This window comes from Marmota monax, unplaced genomic scaffold, assembly GCF_021218885.2.
Source record: "Marmota monax isolate L192 unplaced genomic scaffold, Marmota_monax_Labrador192_F-V1.1 WCK01_AAM20220418_F8-fsc00038, whole genome shotgun sequence".
Lineage (NCBI taxonomy): Eukaryota > Metazoa > Chordata > Mammalia > Rodentia > Sciuridae > Marmota > Marmota monax.
The window spans coordinates 15,437,125-15,448,481 of record NW_026692498.1 but is presented as its reverse complement, the minus strand read 5'-3'; the positions used below and the strand labels follow the sequence as shown (position 1 = coordinate 15,448,481).

General features: G+C 33.9%; 1 protein-coding gene and 1 pseudogene across 1 annotated transcript; both read right to left on the bottom strand.

Annotated features, from left to right (window-relative positions):
* Window positions 1-3,347: 3,347 nt before the first annotated feature.
* LOC124092828 (olfactory receptor 8K3-like) lies at window positions 3,348-4,286 on the bottom strand. The gene has a single exon (XM_046444639.1). It carries the CDS (start codon window positions 4,284-4,286, stop codon window positions 3,348-3,350), a length of 939 nt encoding a protein of 312 aa, XP_046300595.1.
* Window positions 4,287-9,299: 5,013 nt separating this feature from the next.
* Window positions 9,300-10,245, bottom strand: LOC124092764 (olfactory receptor 8K3-like; annotated as a pseudogene).
* Window positions 10,246-11,357: the final 1,112 nt, after the last annotated feature.

The window sequence follows — 11,357 nt, the reverse complement described above, 5'->3', positions numbered from 1 at the left end:
TATTGATTGAAGTCCCTTTGGAGATGTGTGTGTGTGTGTGTGTGTATGTGTGTGTACATCATATGGTATTCCTATCACTAATTCTTGGGAGAAACTTCATACTATTTTTATAATAGTTGTAATAATTTACATTTCTACCAAAAATATATGAGTTTCTTGTTGTCCAAGTCTCTTACCACATTTGTTGCTACCTTTAATATATTTGTAAATAGCCATTTGGATAGGTACGAGGTAATAACTCATTACATTTTATAATATTTACTGATGCTAAGTATTTTTTAAATACCTTTTGTCCACTTATGCCTTCTTCTGATGAATGTCTGTTCTCCTCCTCTAACTTTCTAAAATTTATTTTTATTTGTTTATATTTATAGAATATAATGCATAATAGTGGTCCTACATACAAATCCTACATGCTTGTCCTACATGCAAATCAATGAACATCAGATTAGCTACACTAAGGCTGAATCAATAGAGTGACAATTGGTTTTCTCTTTTGTTCTGTATTGCTTACATAGATAATATCTTTTTATTTTGGATGTTGATGAATACCATTTTTTTTCTGTATAGAAATAGAATGAGTGACTTTTAATGACTGTGATTTATGTGTACTATTTCACCTATTTTTAGCATGTGTGCATATGCTGAATACACAACCCTGTTCTCTGGTCTAATTCTAGTAAACAAAAAAGTATTGCTAACTTACCACCAACCTATACATTAGATTCTCTATATGTGTTTGTAACCTTTGCCTATCCTCCTGTATATTTTAAAGCATCCTGGATTACTTATAATAACTAATATAATGTAATGCCACACAAATAATTGTATATATATACTATAATCTTGCTGGGAGCCATTAGCCAAGTGGGTATGACAATTTCCTTGCCAGCGTACCCCATGTTGCTGACATTTTGCAGTGACATTGAATGTAGGTGACCTTGCTCAAGGACCAGGGCAGATTAGGGTGTTCCCGGTTTAAGATAATCAGGTTTAGGGCGTTCCCAGTTTAGGTTCCAGGTTTAAGGTTTAAGATTATTCCTGCTGGGAATAGGGCATATCCTGCTGCCTGAGTTCCCCTTGAGTTCTCACAGGATTCAGACAGTATTCTTTGGGAGATAGAAGCCCAGTGGAGGTGGATTTGGGCAGAGAACGTGGATTTCCCCAGAACGTGATTGTAGACGGCTGGTGTGAGTTCGGGAATAAAGAGTTGCTGTTTGAATCTACAAGCTGTGTGGTGGCTCGTGATTGTGTGCCCAGCCAGACTGCGGCATTTGTGCCCAGACAGACTGTGGCATAATCTATTGTTTTCTATTGTGTTTTTTTTTTTTATTTTTGTATTGTTATTTTTTATTATGATTGGTTCATATTTGGTTAAATCATAGATTTGGAACTGAATGGGAATGATTATATGGTGTATTATACTCACTGAGATGTGCCATAGATTCCCCTGAAAGTACTCCTCTTATAACTCACCCTTTTGCCTTTTTCCTCCTGACCTGACACCTTCAAAAGTAAGATATTAATTTCTGTCATCTCCCAGTGACAAAAGTGAAACATATTAAGAGACAATATAGGACAATTGTTAAGAGAATGCAAGGTGGAGATAGACCAAATGGCTTTGAAAGCTGGTTCTAATCCCGAATAGCTTGGTGAACTCTTGCAATTTACTCACCCTTTTCTCAGTCTCTATTTTATCCTAGTTAAAAAAAAAAATGGAACTTTTAGTAAGACATTCTGCAAAGCTATTGTGAAGGCTTAACTAAAACATGAAAAATGATCTAGAACTAAATATATGTGATTTATTATTATTATATGATTGTACTGACCACCACCTCAAAAATTCATCGTAACTGAATCAATCATTTGATAATATTTTACTCACATAACAAGGTACTATGCACTTTTTAATGTTATTTCAATGGAATATTTTATTAAAATTTTATTGGCTACTAGAAAACTTTTATTTCATTATGTTGATGTAAGCAAATACTCAAACTGATAGATTCAATTAAGCCCTAGAACTATTAAACAGAAAAAAAAAATCAGGAAAAAATGTCCCTAGAGAAACATGGGCAGTTGTATGAAGAAACTCTGCCTGGAAGGAAACAAACTCTATCTTTTTTTATTTACATAATCTCACTTGTATTAGAAATGTTCTAAGGGGCCGTCTCTGGGATTGTTTTCTTTCACTTCTCACAAACAAAATGATCAAAAAAGATGCAGTCAAATGATGAAAGTATAGTGCATAATTAACACTGAACCATGTGGAGAAACAGCAACCCAACGAAAGGGAAACAACACATAATGATCTTTTTTATACAAAATATGAAACAACTGGAACTTTACATTAAAACAATGATAATTACTTTTTCTTTATAAAAATATTACAATCCATGAAAACAAACAGCCAGAAATAAACTAGGAATAAACACTTCATAAAAAGAGCCAACCTAAGGGCTTCTCTGAGTGGATGCAAAAGATTATCTTAACTGGCACATCCACTGATGTGGAGCAAGTGGACTGATTGAAGCAAATACAGGTACCAATGAGGACCTAAGGAGTACTGAAAAACAAACTGTATCCAGTTAATAGACTTACATGTAGAAATGAGAGCATCCATGAGAGAATGGAACAGCAGTGTTCGGAATAGTTGTATTTGAGCAAATTCATATGACTACTTTATCTCTTTACCCACCAGGTAAACATTGTGTATCAATTACAATTCCAAAATACACCATAAAAATGGTAAAGGCTGTAAAAACAAACAAACAGGAGTTATAGAAATACCAACACCTACACACAGGTGGAAAAGCAACCCTGGATTTTATTCAAATGGGAGAGAAAAACACAGAAACTCTTGCCACTTCCCTCTGCACCACCTACTGTCCCTATTTCCACTCAGCCTTTTCACTTCCTTTGCTTGGTTTCTTCACAACATTCCATTGTGTTATAGTTGACTTATATACTGACATATTATATATAACATATTCATTGACCTCTCTCAGGGAAGGTAAATATATGTTACTATTTATTGGTTCATTTATTAATTGATGTATTTTTGTGTATGTATGAATACATGTATTTATTTATTTTTGAGAATCTGGGGATTGAATTCAGACTTCCTGCATGCTTGGGGAATGCTTTACAACTACTGAACTACATCTTCAGCCCTTTTACTACTCTTTTTTTATAATTAATCTTCTTAGAGTAGTTACATGTGTCTAGAATATACAACAACAGATGGATATGTGGTTTAATGCATTTGTTCTTGCCGTTGACTCTCAGTACACACAGACCAAAAATTTATGTCCATAGTCTAATGTATAAGAATCATATTGAGAACATTAAGAAACAACATTGCATAAGTTTTTCCATATCCTTTCAAGGGCGAATTTTACATCTTTGTTCCGCAAGCTATAGATCAAGGGATTCAACATGGGGATGATCAGTGTATAAAATATGGAAGCCACTTTATCAGTATCAAAGGAGTGACTGGATTTGGGCTGCACATACATAAATATCAAAGTCCCATAGAACACTATGACTACCGTCAGATGGGATCCACAAGTAGATAAAGCTTTGTGCCTTCCTTCAGCAGAGTTCATCCTGAAAATGGTTACAAGAATGAGGAGGTAAGAAAATAGGAGTATCACAAGAGATAAAACCAGATTAAACCCAGCTGAAATCAAAATGATTAATTCAATTTCATGTGTATTTGAGCACAACAAAGATATCAAGGGGAGACTGTCACAGAAATGACTTATAATCTTGTTGCCACAAAAGGGTAAATTAAAAATTTTTATGGTGATTAGAAGAGAAATGAATATGCTGTAGAGATAAGGAACTGCTACCAGCGCGTGACATACTCTGTGTGACATGATGACAGTGTAGAGCAGTGGGTTGCAGATGGCCACATAGCGGTCATAGGCCATTGCAGACAGAATAAAAAGTTCACAAATGATGAACACAAGAAAGAAAGCTAGCTGTGTGGCACACAAAAAATAGGAGGTTGTATTCTCATCCACAACAAAATTTACTAACATTTTGGGGCCCACAGCTGTAGAATAACCAAGGTCAGTGAGAGCCAGGTGTCTGAGAAAAAAGTACATGGGTGTTTGCAGGCTGTGGTCCACCTTGGTGAGGATGATCATGCCCAAGTTGCCCAGCACTGTGACCACAAATATGATGAGGAACAGCCCAAAAAAGGGAGCCTGCAGTTCAGGACGTGAGGTGATGCCCATCAGAATGAACTCATGCACCAGGGTAAGATTGTGTTTTTCCATCGATGATTATCACAAAACCTATTTGGATACAGACATCAGCACAGTCAGAAACTCTTCAGAATTGTCACCTGGGATATTTTTGGGTATATAAGCATGTGTAAATGAGATACATCCAAACTCTCCAATTTATGATATTTGAAAATAAGCACATTTTTACAAATAAAAAATATGTCTAAGTAGTACTATAGAAACACCCAGACAGATTGGTTGTTCTGTTTGGTCTGATTTTATTTCCAAGGTCTAGGGATATATTCTAGGCATTATCCTCGTCACACCTCTGTGGTATACTATAATTGGCACCCAATATTTAGAAGGCAGTTAAACTAGTAAACATTTCACTATATCCAATATTCAGCCCAAAATATTATTAGAACTAATGTTGAAAAACCCCAATAAGATATATAGGTAGATGGATAAATAATAGAAGTAAATGGAGACATATGAATATATTTTAAAAGTTGACACAAAATTAAATTTTGTGTGCATTATATTGATTATTTTTTTTCAGTGTAATAATCCCTTTTACTCAGTGTTTAATACATCAAATACACGTACTTAAATAATATTGGCAAACATTAATCTGAGGGGATTTAGTTATTGACTATGAACTTAATTAAATTTATTTAAATAATTCAAAGTACAATTAGTAATTCTTTTTGGATCATTAATGATTTTTTAAATTAGTGCATTATGGATACACAAGGGTATACTATTTATTGTTTTGCATTTGTCAATTATATAATTGCTACATCAGTGTCATTTATGCATTATCTATGATAAGATGGGTTATTTCATTTGATTATATAAAATATTATCAACCATGTATTGTAAAAAAAAATGCATAGAAACCTCTCCTACAAGGCAGCCCTTTGAAAGCCTTTAGGTCTACGAATTTACAGCTTCAATATGCTTGATAAATATCAGATAGTTGTCTGAACAAGAAAACAGATCACAGTGTGGATTACTTGACTTTACATGGAAAAACATCAGAAAATATGGAAGAATTTAGAGTACATGCCAAGTGATATTTGGATAAGTAAAATCACTTACTTAAGACTTATTATTTATACAAACATATATATGCACACATATATATGCATACACACATAAATATATACATATAAAATATATGTATAAATACATGTGTGTATACATATGTATGTGCTTATATGTATATATGTGTGTATATATGTATACACACACACATACATACACATGATTTCTGAGAGGTAGGAATGGAAATTAAATAACTCAAGGTATAAATAATCCAAAAGAAGAAAAAGAAGGTAGAGAAAGAAATAGAAACTATATGTTTTACAATGAAAATTAGAGTACCAGAAATCTCAGAGTTAACTATAAGCAAAAATAATGCACAATTTTATCATACTAAATACAAAGGTAATTATATGTAATGATATTAAATCAATTAAAATATTGCCTATAAGATTAAGACCTCTTGCTATCCTGCCCATACTTAATGCATATACATTTCCTGTATTAGAAATTTGGGAGGGGGGCTGGGGACATGGCCCAGGGGTAGAGTGCTTGCCTAACATGTGTGTTGGTTGATCCAATCACCACCACCCCCCAAAAAGAAACAAATCTGAGAATATGTATAATATTATATTATTAGAGAGATATCTATAGTATACACAACAAAACAACATATAAATCTAAGCTTTGCTTGTTTTCCTTTGATTGGTTTGGTTTGGTTTTGGAAACATGGTAGGATAAAAACAATAATAAATTGCATATGGTAAAAACCATAGTTTTCCTATAATGTAATGAAAGATTAAAGTGTTTTTTCTTACTCTTTCTGGAATTATATGAAATAAAACAAACTGCTGTTTCATATATTATTATCTCCTTTTATTACTGATCATTGCTGCTTTTAAAATTATATTCTAAAATATTCCATTTATTTTTTGTCAAATTGCTCTACAAATTTCAGAACATCAGAATTTTTCCATCAGCATAAAATTGAATACATAAAAGACTCCTTCCAGAGGTGTGTTTCATAGTTGAATGAGGGATAGAAGCTCCTTGTATACTATTCAAGGTGTAAAGACAGAATCAGACCTACAGATATAATTAAATAATCATTAAACACTAAACTATTCTGAAAGTATCAAAAAGAAAATCCTAGGGAAACTAATAACTACTGGGAAGGATATTTCAAATGAGAGATTGAATCCATTCAGGTTTATAAACCAGAAATTAAAAGAATAAAGTAAAATGAAACACCTTGGTTATGCTTCATTTGGTCTCAGTTTTGGCTTCTGTTATGAGATAAAATTATTCAAATAAAACTTAAAAATTCTTAAGTAGTTCCATGATGATTTTTCAAGGCTGTTTATGAGCATTTAGCTCATGAACCCTCATGATAACATAAAAATATTAATATAGGAGAAAAGAAAAGGACTTATTTCTCCTAAGGCATTATTGAATGGTGGAAAGCACAGAGTATACAATGAGAAATAATAATATTTGCCATGGTTTTGCCATCAAATTAAAGTTAAATTTGCAAATGTTACTGAAAACTTGTGAATAGCTCAAAAACATATCATCACACAAAATATTTTGGGTTTTTTACCTGTAATGATATCTCTATCTTGGCTCTGTCACATGCTTCTTATGTGACTTAGTGAGAAAAATTTATAGAGATTTTTTTTTAATCTTTTGAGATTTGAGATGCCCTAAAGAATTGACAAGCAATTTGCTGATTATCCCTAAATTATTTGAGGGCTTAATAGAATTCCTAGAACTCGTTCACTAATTGTCATGGACAATTTTATTCACAAGTGTATCAGTGAGGGTGTTTTGGAGAAACAGTGCATAGGGAGAGAGAAGTTTTAATGAGGAAATGTCTCATACAATTATGGAGGTTGAGAAATCCGATGAGTTGCTATCTGTAAGTTAGAAGCATAGAAAAGTCTGTGTCTTATTCTATTCAAAGCTTGGAAATGAGGTAGCCAATGCTTCCAGTTCCAGTCTGAGACTAAAGTCACAGGAATCTGCAGGTTGGAAGGAAGGGGCAGGTGATGGTAGAAGATGGATCTCCCAGCTAAAGCAGAGAGCTATTATCTGTTCCTCTACCTGTTGGCTCTACTCAGGGTCTCAGCGGGTTGAATGGATGCACATTCCTATTAGAGACCACAATCTACTTTAACAGACTAACCGTTCAAATGTTAATATCTTCTAGAAACACCTCCTCACAGACACACCCGGAAATAATTTTATTAGCTCTCTGGGCATGCATTAGCCAAGTCAAGTCAATTCATAAAATTAACCATCACATAAGCTTGGTTCACATATGCAAATCTTTAAAACAGACTTTATCTCCAAATAAAGGAAATGCCAACATCCTAATTCTGCCTAAGATGATTTAAATATCTACAACTTCAAAAGAAACCAATTCCTTTCCCAGAAGATGAGATAACATCCTTCCATGTGTTTGGCTTTTCATCTACATTCCATACCTAATATACTATTATGAAAAGCTAACATTACTTAAATTCTGATATAAAGGCAATTTTGTTGAATGATTATGGGAAATGAAATGAATGAAAACAAAGATTTTTGCCAGAAAACAGATATATGTATATGTGAATACACACACATATTCACAACAAGATACGGAGAAAACACTCATGAAAATTATAGCCCTCATTTCTATAAATGATGATGTACAGTATCTGGTATTTATAACTACCTTATGTTACCCATTCTGTATTCCCTTTGTCTTCCTCAAGTACCTCAACTGATGGTGAGTCTCTCCCTGTTGGAGTTACACAAGCCTTCACTTATGAAGGGTCTGGAACATTAATTAGACAATTTTATTCACAGGTGTATCAGTGAGGGTGTTTTGAAGAAACGGAACCCATGTGCATGTGAAGATATTAAGGTGTTGAAACGTTCTTCTGAGGTTAATATGTGCCCATATTACCAAAGGCATTGTAATATGAAGAGAAGCCTTTGGGTATGTTTTCCATTTCACAATTGTTTTACCTTCATTGTGGATTAGGAGTTCATTTTCTCCTTAGAAGCCAGGAATAATCACCACAGCATCATTGAAACTTCCTCATTTGCCTGTGCATTCAAAGGTATGAGCATCCCAAAATGATCAAATGACAGTCTTAGGATCCAATTCATTGTAACAATTGCCATGTCTCCTACTGAAAGCATTCCTTCCTCTGGATGGAAGACCTCTCAATCACTGAAGCATAACATCATAGTAATATGAACCAAATCTCTTTCTACTATATCAGAAGGGATAATAATGAGTGTTTCCAGTTCTTGACCTCTGGTTTCTGGCTCTTCAAAAAAAATCATATATTGAGTTTGATTCAGGAATATTTATTCTCCTGGAGAACATTGCCTAAATCTTTTAAGGTGCTTCCACCTACCTAGTACTGTGACTGAATCTTTATGATATTGAGATTTAAAATACTACTATGTTCCTGAACCCTCTTTCCTAAGGAAAAAGAGTGACTGACATCCATAAAGAAGGTCATGCCAAAGACTTGATTATCAAAATCCTCTTCTGCTTAGTTCCCCTTTTGGTGTGTATTCACAAGGGACACCAATATCTTTTTATAGAATGTATGCTTCCTAAGCACATGAATCTTTGTATAAAATATACATCAGGGTTGTTGTTTTTTTTTTTTTTTTTGGTGTGTGTGTATGATGATCACTACAGATAAACTAGTGAATGGAACAAAGAAATTCTTTGACTTTAAAATAAAATTTACCCCAAAGGAAGGAGAATTTAGGCTATCTTGAGAATTTCTAAGAATGGCATATAAGTTGGAGTTGAAACTAAATACAAACTAATATCTGAATCATTGTTTAGAGACAACTTTTGGTTTGAAAATTATTAATATTTTCTTCATTCTGTGCCAATTCCATATTTATTCTTGGTCATCCCATAGAGGCAAAATACAAGTTTGATGCAATGCAATTTAGAGTGAATATTGCCTATGACAAAATTTATTTTTACCATATCCTACAATATTAATTTTTAAACAGAATATGTGCACACATTTTCCAGGTTCTCTGTAGGGCATTTTTCACTTCTTTATTCCTGAAACTATAGATCATGGGATTTAGCATGGGTATCCCCAGAGTGTAAAATACAGAGGCCACTTTATCAGTGTCAAAGGAATGGCTGGACTTAGGCTGCACATACATAAAGAACAGAGTCCCATAGAATACCATTACAGCTGTCAGGTGAGACCCACAAGTGGAGAAGGCCTTGTACTTGCTTTCTGCAGAGTTCATCCTGAGGATGGTGACAAAGATCAGAATGTAGGAGACAAGGATTATCAGAAGAGATGAAACCAAATTGAAAGTTGAAAATATTAGAATGATCAGCCTAATTTCATGTGTCTGAGCACAGCAAAGATATCAAAGGCAGACTATCACAGTAAAAATGCCTGATGACATTTTGTCCACAAAATGGAGAAGTGAAAATTTTTATGATGGTCAGCAAAGATAAAAAGACACTGTAGAGATAAGTGATTGCCACCAGCACATGACACAATGCTTGTGACATGATGACTGTGTAGAGCAAGGGGTTACAGATGGCCACATAGCGGTCATAGGCCATTGTTGACAGAATGAAAAGTTCACTAATTATGAACACACTGAAGAAGGTGAGTTGGGTAGCACACCAAGAGTAGGAGATTGTAGGTCGCTCGGCAACAAAATCTAATAACATTTTGGGTCCCACGGCTGTTGAATAACCAAGATCTGTGAAAGACAAGTGTCTGAGGAAAAAGTACATGGGTATGTGCAAGTGTGCATCTATATTGGTGAGGATAATCAAGCCCAAGTTACCAACCACTGAGATCATGTACACAATGAGGAAAAGCACAAATAATGGAGCCTGCAGTTCAGGGACGTCTGTGATTCCCATTAGGATTAATTCTTTCAACGTTGTTAGATTGTGTTTGTCCATCTAGCCACTCAGGAAACCTATACTGAGAGTAAATACAAAATAATCATTAATTCCTATTATATATGATGATGTTACATGTACTTTATGTATTTACATATGATATTTGTGTTATATACACATATATACTTTATGCATAGGTACTCTGCATAGGTGTATACAAACACACACACACACACACACACACATGCACATGCATACATACACACGCACAAATATATACACACAAAACATAAGATCATTCCAATTGCCTACTTAAGGACTTTTAGGAAGTCTTCAACATTGACAAAATGAAAAATAAAATAAAAAGGTTAATTGATAATATCACCATACAGACAAAGGAATTATTCACCATTCTCTAAAATGCCAAAATGTTGTTCATTGTTAGTATGATAGTATCTAAGGTCAAAAAGTAACTGACAAAACAAAATGGAATTAACTGAATAATTTTACTATCAAGGGGATAATAATTTTATTATCAGTTTTTTGTTTAGAAATTGATATTCATACTGTGCCCATCTCCTATCTCACTTATTATTTATTGTTTGTTTTTTTTAAATTGATACATATTTGAACATATTCATAGGGCACAATATGATATTTTAAGACATCTACAAAATGTATAGTGATAAATTCACAGTAATTAGCATTTTCATCTCTTCAAATATTTATCCTTTCTCATGTGTAGAAGCTTTCAGATTCTTCTAGATATTTTGAAATACTCAATAAGTTGTTGTTTACTATAGTTACCCGAGTGTGCTACGGAATACCAGAACCAGTTCCTCCTATATGACTGTATTTTAGTACTCATTATATAATCTTTCTCTGTGCCCCTCTCCTCTATCCTTCCTAGCTTCTAGTGACCATTGTTCTCTACTTGTATGAGATCCACAAATGAAAAGTTTTATCTTTTTGTGCCTAGTGGAACTTAGTTTCATGTGTGTGCGTGTGTGCGTGTGTGTGCACATGCATGAGTGTGTGTGTGTGTGTAGTGTGTGTGTGTGTGTGTGTGTGTGTGTGAGAGAGAGAGAGAGAGAGAGAGAGAGAGAGAGAGAAAGAGAGAGAGAGAGAGATTCATTAAAAAAAACTCGATCACCATATCTTTAAGGAGATCT